At 45.9% G+C, this 13,547-nt stretch overlaps 1 protein-coding gene across 14 annotated transcripts in view; it reads right to left on the reverse strand.

Moving 5' to 3' along the window:
* DNM1 (dynamin 1) overlaps positions 1–13,547 on the reverse strand; it is a 139,441-nt gene that overhangs the window by 12,337 nt on the left and 113,557 nt on the right. For 6 of the 14 annotated variants that reach the window (XM_088665336.1, XM_060270178.2, XM_088665335.1 and 3 more), the window contains 4 exons: positions 12,431–12,542; positions 5,214–5,384; positions 4,607–4,848; positions 3,694–3,912 (listed from right to left, as the gene is read on the reverse strand). In XM_088665336.1, the coding sequence (XP_088521462.1) occupies positions 3,694–3,912; positions 4,607–4,848; positions 5,214–5,384; positions 12,431–12,542 (744 nt within the window). Of the gene's footprint in view, positions 1–2,561; positions 2,807–3,693; positions 3,913–4,606; positions 4,849–5,213; positions 5,385–12,430; positions 12,543–13,547 lie in introns of those variants that run through there. The other 8 variants (XR_015948767.1, XR_015948764.1, XR_015948762.1 and 5 more) reach the window with 4 other exon arrangements.

A 13,547-nucleotide genomic window follows, 5' to 3' on the forward strand; every position in this document is an offset into this window, starting at 1 on the left:
ACACCAGCGTTTCTCAACCGCTGTTCCGCGGCACACTAGTGTGCCGCGAGACGCTGGCTGGTGTGCCGCGACGTGCGGCGACGAGAAGGGCGATTTGCATTGTCACATGCCTGGCGGCCGCCAATAACCAACACTGACCCGCCGGAAAGCAATATTTCTCCTCCTCTTTCCCAAAGCTCAGTGCAAACGAGCCTGGCGGCCGCCAAAACACAACTCTGACCCGCCGGAAAGCAATATTTGGCAAGTGTTTCTTACAGTCATAATTATAATATAGGGCGGCACAGAGTTAAATTTTTTAACTTTTTTAATGGTGGTGTGCCTCGTGATTTTTTTCACGGAACAAGTGTGCCGTGGCCCAAAAAAGGTTGAGAAACACTGCCTTACACTATTCTTTGCTGCTGCCTGGCAGTGCCCCTAGGCCCAGAAACCAAACATTTGCAAGTGGGGGGGGATGTGGCATTGTGTAGGAGATAAAAGTCAGAGAGGAGATGAAGTAGAGAGCAAAACCTCGTTCATTTCAGCCTGCCTGTATATAGAATATATAACCCATGAGGATGAGAGAGAGAGAGAAAGAGAGAGGATGGCAGTGGAGAAATGTGTTGGGGAGACTGGGAGAACTGCACACAGAGGTAAAGCAGCAGAAAGTAAAGCAGATTATAACTGAATTCAAAAAAAGGAAAAGGAACAAGAAAATGGCAGGGGGCAGAGAGAAGCAAAGAGAGAGAGAGAAGCAAGAGCAGGCAACAATACAGACAACAGGAGCAGCAGCACATGGTAAACAGGCCCTGGCCAAAGGATGCTGTAAACGAGGAATTGGGCCTGCGGAGAAGACCCTGTGCATCTAGAAAGCAGGTGGGTATAACTAACCATTTGCATGCCAAAGTGTTGCTTTATTATTATTATTATTATTATTATTATTATTATTATTATTGCAACTAATACATAAGCCAGTGTCCTGCACCTTCTCCAGGCTCGTCCATGCCTGATCCTAATCTAGATCTGTGGTGTGTTTGCAGAGCAAAAATCTGGTGGGAACAAAGCCCCACTCAGCCAGGCAAGGTCATTATCAGCAAGCACCGTTCTGTACCCAAGTGTCCATCAGAGTGACCAGTCTATAAACCCTTACTATCAGATATTGATATGGGAGACGGGCCCTCCCCAGAAAGGGGCGCCTTCCGACTCTGACACCCACAAACCTCTGGGTGAGCGATGCCTGCGTGAGAGCTGCAGGCAGAAAGTGTGGAGTTTTCCTCTTGGCACTGCAAAGCTGAGATTTCCCTCTGTACTTACCTCTGACTCCATCCTGCAACAAGTATGCCCAGAGACAAGTTAAGAGTGGTACAGCTGAACAGCCCAGAGCTGGGACTGGGGAAATTATAATTTTCTAGAACCTAAGGTTTTGTGCTTTGCTTCAAACGATAATGTGAAGGCACAGCAAATGGAACTTAGTGGGCTGCCTGAATCACCAACTGGAACAAACAGTCTTGCATCACCACTAATGAAGGGGCAGCATATCCTACACCAAAGGGCAGGAAGCTGGCTTAAGGGGCCCAGGGCAGGCTGCATGGAGTTTTCCTCTCCAACATCTCTCTCCTCCCCAGGACCTGCCAGCTGAGGAATCAGCCTCACTCTGCCTCAAGGCAGAGCCATTCCTTCTTCCTTGGAAACTGCCCTGGGACGTATAGTTCAGGAGGTGGGTGATGGGGGAGAATCCCAGCAGAGGATTCTCAGCAAACTGCAGCTCCTGAGATTTGTTAAACCAATCTCAGTTTGTAGGACAGATGAATTGCTAATGACTTCTCATTCTTCAAGGGGTGCAAAAAAACCAACAACACAGGAGCATAGTAAATGTTCATGTGATCTAACAGTCTCATGTTCAGTGACAGAAAAGCCCTGATCCATGCTTTCAACTCAAGTCAAGGGTTTTGCCGGGAAATTCTGCTAATTAAGAAGATAAGGCAAGTCCCAACCAACTCCTTTAAGACACCCTGAGCAGCCTTTCTCAGTTGGAAGCAACAATGGAACAAAATCTTTATCGACAATCTTCCCACAGCAGCTTCTCAAGTTCATCTATTTGAAATGAAGCATTTATACCTAGTTCCCTAAAAAGGTAAAGGTAAAGGGACCCCTGACTCACACGTAAAAAAACACGCACCCAATACCAGCTCTGGACAGCTACTTGCTATTTAAACAAACAAACAAACAAACAAACAATAAATAAATAAAGACAGACAGCCTTCTTTTGCTTAAGATCAGCAGTTAAATATCACCAACAAAACTCTTCCCAAATGTTTCTGTTTCATTTGCAAAACAAAGTATTTCCAGACACACAAAACCACGCGCAGCAGCCTGGTCTTATACATGTCTGTCTGTTATCAAGGGCCACCACATTCCACAGGTCATGCTCCCATTGTATGACTTAGCAGTGCAAGCCTCCCAACCATATTTACCCAGAAGTAAGTCTTATTGAAGTCAATGGGGCTTACTCCCAGGCAGGTGGGTCAGGACTGCAGTCTAGGTTCTTGGTAAACATGCATAGAATTATGCGTATTTACTTGGGAGTACCTCCACCGAACTCGTTTGGACTGATCTTCACGTAAAAGTCCATGGTGCTGTTCTATAGGAAACAAGTTTTGCTATCATTCTCAGTTGTAGTCTTCTGCATGCCAGGTCCAAAGTGCAACATCTTATTCTGGCTAAACTTTCTTCATGTTATAGAAAGAGAAGTTGGCAGAAGCATGTTTTCCCCAGGGGGGACCTGGTTGCTCTGGCTGGAGTGGGGGTCTGTTTCTATGAGGCTCTCTACCTTGGAAATTAATCACAAAAGGGGTGAAGTACAGTTCTCCTCCCCAATCAATAATATAACACTTTCTTTCCTGCAAGAACCACTGGGCAGGTGGGGTGGTGGTGTCACACAAGAAAGCCCTAAGACTCTAGACTGAAGTGACTTCCTACTCTGATTGAAAGCCTTGCATCAGAAAAGGATAGAAAATGCTTAGTAAGAAACTCTCTAGATCTCTCACTTACATCTTGTGCTCCCAGGCACTCAAAGTTCTGGGGGCAGTGGCTCATGAGACAGATTTACATAATATTTGCATAAGTAGTTCCTGTTTGTACTGAACTTGGCATCTACTAAATTTTGGAACGTGCTTCCTTATAACCATGCCCACATTTCCCTGGCTGCCAGGATGGCCAACCACTTTCTAAGCAAAGTTTTAAAAATGGTGGAAGAAGGTGATTTGAGGCCTACTATGAAATGCATAGCAGCCAGGACCGTCCTAGGCTTTCTCCCTAACGAGGCACCTTGCACCTAGCCACGATGACAGATCTTCTTCAATACCAGGTAGTGCTGCTGCCTCCAGTGATCTCCCAAACCATCTTTTCCTCAGATCCACCAAAGGTTATAAAAGAGCCTAATATCTTCTCCCAAAGGAGACTTCAGCATGCAAAGAATGAGCAAGTTCTCATGAGCAGCGTTGGGGAATCCAGTCATGACCTTGAGCACCGGGAAAGGCACTTAATGGCACAACCCCAAGCATATTTATTTACTCCGGAGGAATCCTCGCTGTGTTCAACGGGGCCTGGCTCCCTAGGAAGTGGGCTGAGGTTCATGAGGTCCTAGTGCAGCTGGTGGCCAGAGCCTGTTATCCCTTCCTGCCCTTCCCTTCCTGCCCACTGCACAGCCAGACTTACCTGGGAACACCGGGAGGTGCACGGTTGGGCCGAGATGGAACCTGAGGGGGAGGCCCAAAAGGATCAGGGGAGGCCCCAGGCCTAGAGGGCACAGGAGGAGCACCACCCAGAGTGGGACCACCAGCAGGCGGTGGTCCAGGAGCCGGGCCTCGCGATCCAGGTCTGGCTGGGGGGACTGCAGGAGCTCTCCTCTGGGGTGTAGGGCTGGATGTAGGAGACCTATTGAACAGAGAGAGGGTTTCACTGCCGCAGCACGCCCACAGGATGACAAGGCACCCTGGCACAGTTAAAGAACCCTTCAGGCAAGAGACAAAACCACTTCCAAGGGAGATGGCAGCAGTTTGAGCGAGGGAGGCACCCGGGCTTTTGGTGGGATTTGTCTTTTGCCACACGGTCGTCCCTTGCCAAGCGGGACTTGCAGGTGCAAATCCTGCAGTAGTGTTTACAGGATTTGCAACACTACCACAGCCTGCTTGTTTACCTGAGGCAAAGGTGTGGTGATCGTGTACACACCATGTGTAGCAATCCTTCCTAGGGACTGAGATCTCTTTGGGGGCCCCCAATAAAATATTTGAAGGGGCTGAGCCCCCCAAAGTTAATGAATTCAAATAGTGTGTGTACAGCATGTCTTGTGATCAATTGTGCGGGGCGTGGCTTACCTCCCCCTCCCCATTTTATTCAAGTCGGTGTGCCTGGCCACCATCCACCTCCATCGTCCACAAGACTTTTGTGCGCTGGGTGGGCACCAAGGTCCCAGCAACCCCTGCGATGCTTTGTGAGCACAAATGTGGCTGCTGTGCTGAACTGCAATGCTCCAGTGCCCAAGCTTCCCATTCCAGCAGTGGGGCCCACCTAAGTTGCTAAAAGAGGCCTCAGGAAGGTCTGCAGGGGCCTCCCCCTGAGCCTCGGGTACCTGCGTCCGGACGGTATGTTCTGCACCTGCAGCCAGGAGTCGTCCACCGGCGGGGGCAAGGGAGTGCTGATGGTGGTGGTGTTGATGTCCCCGATGATGTGGTGTGCCTCCTTCAAGGCATGGTACATGCGCAGCATCTCATCACGCCGCTGGGCTTGCTCGGCCGATTCTTCCATCAGTGTGTTTTGGTCTCCACAGGAATACAGGTTTGCCAGCAGCTCCGAGTGGATAAAGTCCTTTGTCTACCAAAGGGGGAAACAGAGGCAGTCACCATTCAGAGCAGATCTGCAACACAAACATTTAAACTGCTATCTGCCTAGGCCACTTTTTAGGTAGCCCCTACCCTGGTATTCCAGGCCCCTTTGTTTAATATTAAGCATCCATTTTTGCTTCTCTAAGCTTACTTAACAGGAAGTAAATCCCATTGAATGCAGCTGGACCCACTTTTGAGGAAGCATTTATAGAAGACTGCTTTTCCTAATACAATATGCATGCCAACAGCCCAGTCTTCCTAGCCCTAGTCTCCCATTCTAGCTGTTACCTCACATTGGGCCTCCACTGTCCTAGCTTACATGCAGCCCCATAGACTGTTTGATGGGATACATACATTGTTTATCATAAGGTGCATGATGGTCTTAGGCATGAGGTCACGGATGGTCTTGTTGACAATGGCCATGTAGGAGTCTACAAGGTTCCTGATGGTTTCCACCTGTCTCTCCAGTTGAGGGTCCATGGAATGCATCAAGCTGTCAGATCCGTTCTCTTCTGACTCACTGGCCTATGTAGGATGTTGAAGAGACAAGTTGTGTCTTTAGTAAGGCAAACACAGGCCACACCTCCAGTGGCAAAAAAAAGGGAAGGGCTAAGGAACTGATGAAACACCATGAGAAGACATGGGGCTTGTCACTTCAGAGCTGATGGTCTCATTCTTATCTAACTTCCCAATATATCCAAATCTCACACACCCACACACCCCAGAAGTTTTTGGTCCTCACTCTGATTCTTCTTTATTCAAGCCCGGGGAGTGGGGGAGAAGGATGCTGAGCTGCTAGATACAATTACTGAACTTGACCAATCGCGTGCCCCCTTCCCAGAGCAGGAGTGGGAGAGCTTGGAGAATCTTCTACAATACAATACTCCTTAGTTATTTTATTACATATAGATGCATGAGAGGATGCTTTCTGGTTAAATGAATGAGCTTTATGTTGGCTTGACTTGCCTATAAAACACTTTACAGATTAGAAGCCACCTACACCAATTTCTGTGAATTTCCCCAAAGTGTTAAATGGTTAGAAAGCTAGATTATCTGAAATAAGTATTCTCAAGAGGCCATGAAAGGAAGAGACAATTTTGCGGCATTTCTATATGAAGCCCAGACATATACAGGATAAGCCCACGGGAAGGCTCACAGCAGCAGTCATTGGCAATAATGCAATCTTCAGCAATGCTCATTTAAAACATCTGTACTTGGAGAGAAGTGAGTGGTCTTGATTGAGTCCTAAACAAATCAGGAATCAACGTTTGCTGACAAATTCTAGTTCAGCAGTTTTCCCATATACAACTGCCGGATGAGGACACACTTTATGCACATGATGAAGTAGGGTCTAATCCAGGGGAGAGGATCCTGAGGCTCTCCAGATGTTGTTGGACTCCAGTTCCCATCATCCCCAGCCAGCAGGGCCAATGCTCAAGGAGGATAAGAGCTGGATCCCAACAACATCTAAAAGACCACAGGTTCTTCACCCCACTATACCACATGACAAGAACAGAGCTAGGGCTCTAGTCCCATGGAAGGAAGGTACCCAGAAGTGCAAGGTGGTCAGGCACGAGGCCAGGCCAGTTGTGAGTAGTCCCACAGGTGGGACAGGTACTACAGGGGTATACTATGCATATGACAAATGTATGTTTACTTCGCTTACTGCTGTGTCAGCCTATGCAGCATCGGTTACCTGAAATGGGGGAGGATGTTAGTATTTCACGCTTCCGATGCTGCAGATGAGATTGGTGTAAATCACATGCCTGTCTGGGAAGAGTGTGGGAGCAGAAGACAGTCTTATATCTTCCACTGTATGCACTTATTGTACAGTGGTACCTCTACTTACGAATTAAATGCGTTCCGAACGCACATTCGTAAGTCAGAAAAAATTGTAAGTCGAATCCCATAGGAATGCATTGGGAGAAAAAAACCGTAAGTCAAAGCAACCCTATCTAAAAATTCGTAAGTAGAAAAAAGCCTATCTAAACCGCATCCAAGATGGCGGACGGAGCTCCATTCATAAGTAGAAACATTCGTAAGTAGAGTTATTTGTAAGTAGAGGTACCACTGTACTGTACTTTTGCTTTTACTTGTTCCTCTGTTTCCCTCAGAGCTGGAGAGAGAGGACGCCATGACTCTGTATACAGTGTGTAAATAAATGCATAGATTAGCTCAACGATGTCTCATGCTTCTTGCTGTGTTTTGCTAGAAGATTAGTGTGCATATATCATTTGATATATGCCGCTGAAGCGCACTGGAGAAGGGAAATGCCTTTTCCAGAGCTGCACATACTGGAAGACGCTCGGAGTTCGGGGGCTGCAGAAGGGGCACCCCCAGGGTGTTTTTCCAACAGATGTGTGGCACAATGCTTGTTTCCATACTTAGGGTGCCCACTTACTCCTTTTGATCATTCATTTCATTTTCTTCCCTAGAGCACTGGGGCATCAAGCGAAGACAGATTTTTGGGGGGCGGCAACAGTCTCTCACAGAGGAAGGTTCTTCCAGTTAAGGTCTCTTTCTCCACCCCCAACCCAGCTTCCTTCCTTTGTGGTTTTGTCACAAATGGTTGATGAAAGCATCACTGCAGTTTTGGAAACGGAAAATGAAGGGGATTGGAAATCAGAACAATGAGGAAGCGGAGAGACTCTAAAAACAAAAAAACCCAAGGTGGGGCAAAGTCTCATTTGGATGCAACTCAGAAATTGAGCAATCAAATTCCAAAGACAAGGACACTCAGAAGAGTAAAAGGAAAACAGAAGCAAGAAGAATGGAAAGAAATTAAACAGGCAAATGTAGCAGGAAGTGCAGAGAGGAGGAAGGGAGGAATGCATGTCTTTTGGGACATGGAGACAGAAGGGTGTTTTTTTCCCTTTTTTTAAGAAAGTAAAAATAAAAATAAATAAATTCAAAAAGAGAAATTCAGAAATAGATGATGAGATTCCCACTAAAGGGCAGAGCAGGCAAAGGTGGGCCATCACTTACTTTGTCTTTGTCCTGGAGGGCCATTTGAGCACAAAAAGCAAAAAGGGAAAACAAAAACAAGAAAAAATGTGACTTTTTTTATCCATGTATTTTACTTTGCATCATCTGGTGCACATCTGGTGTATCTAATAGTATGGCCTTGAAAATATGGTAAACCTCACCAAAAAAAAGTATGTTTAAAGAAACTCAAAGATAAGGCAGATAGTTAACCAAATAAAATTGACTGGAACGGAATATCTGCAAAGCAACAGAGTAAAAAAATAAAATAAAAAAGTAAAACTGGCTCAATAAGTATAAATTCCTAGAGAAAATTACTTACCAGTAGTGACAAGGGTTTGTGCCCCCAGAACTTACATTGGATCTAGTTTAAGAACATTGGACAAGGAAATAGGGACCATGGAGAGCCCATCCACAAAATATATCAAAGGATTGGGGAATGCAAAGCGAAGGAGGGGAAGCACGTTGATTGAAATGGAGTAAAGCACAACAAGGGCAGAATGGGTTTTAAAGAGTTTAGAAGGACAACACAGCATATGACGGACTCAGAGCCAGAATCATCCCACTGTATCACCACAGTCCCTTAGCAAGTCATACAATATGGTGGCCTGGTGGGTTGTGATCCAATGTAGACCAAGTGATCTGCTCTGTGCAGAGAGGACATGGTGTGTGTGTGTGTGGAGCCTGAGAGAAGGAAGAGGAAATGGGGAATAATGAGTGGGCAAAGCAGGAAATGGGGGCTGTGAGTGGTACAATAAATGGGATATCTAGAAGAGATGGTGATGAAGAGGGCTGCCACCTCTTATCCAGACACTACATGTTGTCCTTTAAAACGTCTTGTTGGAGTGGGAGCTGATTCTCCTCACCCCCCCATCCCCCCCGGTCCTGTCCTCAATTCCCTTCCTTTGGAGAAAAGCAGTCTTGCTCCAAGTGGTGATTTCAAGGGCCAACTGCTGTCTGGGGCGAGAGATAAGCAGCCTTATGACAGGGGATGGTGTTGGTGGTGCCTGAAATGCAGGGAAGGGCCTGAGGACAAAGATATGGTTGGACTTCACTGGTGATCCATTGCTAAAAAATGAAAATAAAAACTCCTGCAGGTGGATGTGGGGAGAACCTCCCTCTGCCAACAAGCCAAATAATCTTAATAGTGAGAATCTTGGCCACTGTTACAGGTTCTAATGAAAACAACATACCACACCGCATGGCACCACCTAAATAATCCTATCAGTTTCGAACCTCCTTTTTTGCAGCACGAGTCTGTGACTCTCCATTATACTAAACAGAAGACCTCACATCAGTTGAAAGCCATTGGTCATTGGCCATGCTTGCTAGGGAGCTGTAATTCAGCAACATTGGGGGAGGGGCAGGTTCCCCACACCAAGTTTGAAGCCAGTCAAGACCCCCTCATAGTTACACCATTTACATTTCCCCTTTTTTGTTTCATGTCTTATCATGAGTTTGTTTTGAAATATCTGCTTCTTCTCCAATATGCTAGGGAATCTCAGATAAGTAAAGAGACCTTGAAAAGGAATACTGTCTAAACAATTCATCTGTGAGATCCAGCTGCCCGGGATGTTTTTAATTCTAAGGAAAGATGGTCCCTCATCAGAAGATAAAATAATAATCTGTATATACGAAAGCAGAGTGACACAAGATTACACTCTGCCCCCTTTTTTTTAAAATGAAGGCCAGTTGTCGACACTGTCCTCTCCAAGGACAGTCAGCACCAAACATATTTTAGTTGTATTCCACTTTTTAAATAGAAAATCCTAATGGAACAACTACCGGTAATAAGAAATCTAGATGGTGGGAATGCCCTCTGGCTCCAACATTTGGACTGATTCTTTGTTTTTTGCTGCTTTTATTTCCCCCCTCTAAATTATATGCTCTTTATTTATTTAGAAAATACAAGCTCTGTTTTGCTCCTATATTTTGTAACTTTGATTGTGTTGTCCTTTTTCCTTCCTTCCTTCCTTCCTTCCTTCCTTCCTTCCTTCCTTCCTTCCTTCCTTCCTTCCTTCCAATCTTCCCCTTGCGCTTTTGATTTTACATTAATTAAAATACTTCATAAATATATGGAAATCTGGAAGTGAAGTACTTCTACTATCCTAACGTTCGCAGTCACTGGCATTAGTTCTAAGCAGCGGCTGCTGCTCTTCCTACGGTATATTGGTCACTGCTAGAGCGTTCTGGCAAACAGAAACTACCTTGTGCGTAATCACAAAAGTGTATTTTATTTATCCGTTTTTGAAATAGTTATAACACATCCCAATTCAAGATAGCAGCGCAGGGTACAAAATACAAAATAAAAGCAACCAACCAAACCATAAAAATAATAGAACCATTAGAACCAAACAAAACATAATCTCAGCTGCCATGTTTGCTGTTCACATCTCTACCCCACCTGCGTATAAAGCAGGGCTGGGCATCCTATTTTAACATAACCCCCCCCCCCCGGGCATTCCTTCTCGATTGAGGGGAGCAGAACCTTTCTCCTCTCTTGCCTTGCTTAGGGCCCTTCCAGACTGGTAGATTTTTTTTTGTGGCCAGCATGCCACTGACACAATAGTGGTGCATTAGTGCTAGATCTCCGCACGCCCACACACCACTCTACTCTCCTGCAACGTGTCCCTTTGTGTTGCTGCAATATTGCCAACTAAACAGGTACTGTTGCACTTCAGCACAAAAAAGGGGGACAAAAAGATAAACCAGAACATTTGTGGCATAAAAAGGTACATGATTTTCAGCAGGAAGCTACAGGCAGACGTGGAAAAGCTAAGAGAGGCAGAGAGGCTGGTGGGCGAAGTCTTCAGGGATGTTATAGATGCACCCCACCCTCCCAAAGATGGCGCCTCTGCTGTCAGGGGAGAAGGTGTGCAGCCTTGAGGAAGGAGAGTGTCGCTCTGAGGCAGATGGGAATGTTCCTTTTGAAGGACCATTTCCTTGGAGGAAGAAGAGCTATCTTTTTGTGTCAGGGAAAGCTCTTGGGGGGTGGGGTGGAGGGATCATGGCGGCAGCTGATTCAATAGTTAAAAACATAGATTATTTGGTGCAGGCTGGACAAACAGACCACAGAGGACCACACCTGCCTGCCTGGTGTGAAGGTTGCTGGTGTTGTTCATCAACCTTGAGAGCCTGGTTGATAGTGCAGGGGAGGAATCAGGGGTTGTGGGGCACATGGACACCACTGACATGGGGAAATGCAGTCATCAGGTCCCAGGAGCCAAATTTAGGTTGCTAAGTAGGATGCTGTAAGCCAGGACCTCCAGTGCCTTGGAAATCCATGTGCAGGGACAGCTGGAGCGGCACAGCTTTGTGGCCTCAATGCGTGGAAGAGACGATGGTGTCAGGAAGAGGGCTCTGGATTTGTGAGGCAATGGGGAACATTTTGGGGCAAGCTAGGTCTGTACAAAAGGCACAGGCTCCACTTTAACCAGGTTGGAACCAGACCATTGGCGCTTGAAATGAAAAAGGTGGCAGAGTAGCTATAAAACTGATTGTGGGGGGAGCTGAAGGGAGCCGAGTAGGGTCCAGTTCAGAACAAATTTTCTCCCTGAGATGAAGATGATGAAACTGAGGAAAATTTAAATGGGGTGTGTGCAAAGCAAGGCATATGTGCAAAGGGACAGGGCAGCAATTCAGAGAGGCCAACGCACCGCAGCTCAAAAGGCAAGTGTCAAAGACATGTGAAGAGAGAGGCTGTATTCAAGTGTTTGCTTGCTACTGCTAGAAGCCCCCGAGCCAAGATGGCCTTAGAAGACAGCATTGATATAGTGGACATAAAGGGAACCGGGTGCGAGAAAACCAGCAGGGTACGGTTATCTCTGGTGAAAAGCTCTATGGGAAGGACAGGGGAGGACGCATCAGAGGTGGTGGCGCTTGGCACGACAAAGGGGACATTGATCCCAGCACTTCAGAAATCCCCCAAGCAGCAGACTCTTCCATGGTGGTGATACAGGGCCCGATGAGCAATCTAAATACAAACGTTCCTTGTAAATCGAACGGAATCTGTTCCAGAAGTCTGTTAGACTTCCAAAATGTTCTACTTTCAAGGTGCGGCTTCCGATTGGCTGCAGGAGCGTCCTGCAGCCAACCAGAAGCTGTGCGGGACATTTGGCTTCCGAAAATCATTTGAAAACCGGAACAATCACTTCCAGTTTTCGATCGTTAGGGAGCCGGAACGTTCACGCTTACAGGCGTTCGGCTTCCAAGGTTCTACTGTATTGGGGACGTGCAATTGTCTCCCCATCAAAATGTTCAGGGAGATCTTGAGATGAGCAACAATTGAAGGCACAACAAGAAGGGCACAGAGGGTTCCACTGCTGCAGGCAATGCTACCTTTGGCTCACCTCTGGTGCTGGGAGCAGAGGCAATCGACTGTGTATGAGAACCTGGGGGGAAAGTTCAGCTTCCCACATCCATCTCCCAATCCCTCTTTGCTTTGTACATGAACAGAGTAGATCATATGAACAACCAAACATGGCTGCCCCCACCAGGGAGGGTGGTGCCCTTTGTAGCCATGGTTTGCTCTAAGATGCTTTCACCCCCACACTCCTTTACCCTTCTGTCACTGCTGGGGATCAACTCACCCCAACACGCTCCGGGTAAACTCCTGCGCGCAAGAAGGAGGCCTTCCAGCTATCCACCTCCTCCTGGGTCTCACAGGCCAGCTCCAGCTGCCGGTAATCTTTGTACACATTCCTGGGACAAAAGAAAACAAAATTTTTACAAAGCACTTTTGCCTAATATATACCGTGTTTCTCATATTATAAGACATGTCTTATATTTATTTTTTCCTCAAAAAAACACACTATGGCTTATTTTCAGGGGATGTCTTTTTTTTCCCCTCCTCCTCCTGCCACGGCCAGCATTGCTGCTGCGCCTATCACTATGTCTTATTTTCGGGGTATGTCTTATATTCCTTGAATGCTTAAAAATCCTGCTATGGCTTATTTTATGGGTATGTCTTAAAATATGAGAAACAGGGTATATAAAAAACATTTTAAAAGTTATGTTCACACTCATATGCATTTTTAAAAAGCACACTTTATCCCAGTACACGTATTTTCTATAAATTACTCAGCTGGGAAACTTTATTGCAAAATTCTGAGAAGTGAGAATTTCAAAGGAGAACTGCATTTCAGTTTGTGTATTGGTCCTGAAAGTATGAATTAGGTAGATTTAGCTTTAACTGATAACTGAATTGAGTTTCTCTCCCATCTGTAGTCACAAGTTAGCCAACATCTCAGGAAAAGGTGCCAAAATGAAACAATCCATCCAAATGCTGCTTGTTATGAGAGTTGCCAGCTGACTAACAGTTCAATTTCCAAACATAGTTTGCAAAGCCTCTTCAAACTACAGTTTCAAAAAATGACTTGGAGTTTATCCCTGGCCATATTCGCCCAGTCTGGACATCAAGCAAACCATGGGTCCAGTAGGGATGCTTAAGAAATTTGTTTTCTGTTAATCCTGGCATAAAGGGTCCTGATTTGCACCCACCAGTCTAATGTGAGAATGTAGCTATCCTTTGGAATTTGCACTTCTCTGAATTTTGCAATACAGTGCTCAGCTGAAAAAAATGTACCAAAAAGGGTTTTACAAAAGTATATTTTAGGATAAAATATATTTAGAAATGAGATAAAGCACATCTTTAAATATAAATTTCCATACAGGTTTTTTTTATGGCAGATTACTGCACAAGGGTTG

Source organism: Zootoca vivipara, chromosome Z2, assembly GCF_965207765.1.
Source record: "Zootoca vivipara chromosome Z2, rZooViv2.hap1.1, whole genome shotgun sequence".
Classification (NCBI taxonomy): Eukaryota; Metazoa; Chordata; class Lepidosauria; order Squamata; family Lacertidae; genus Zootoca; species Zootoca vivipara.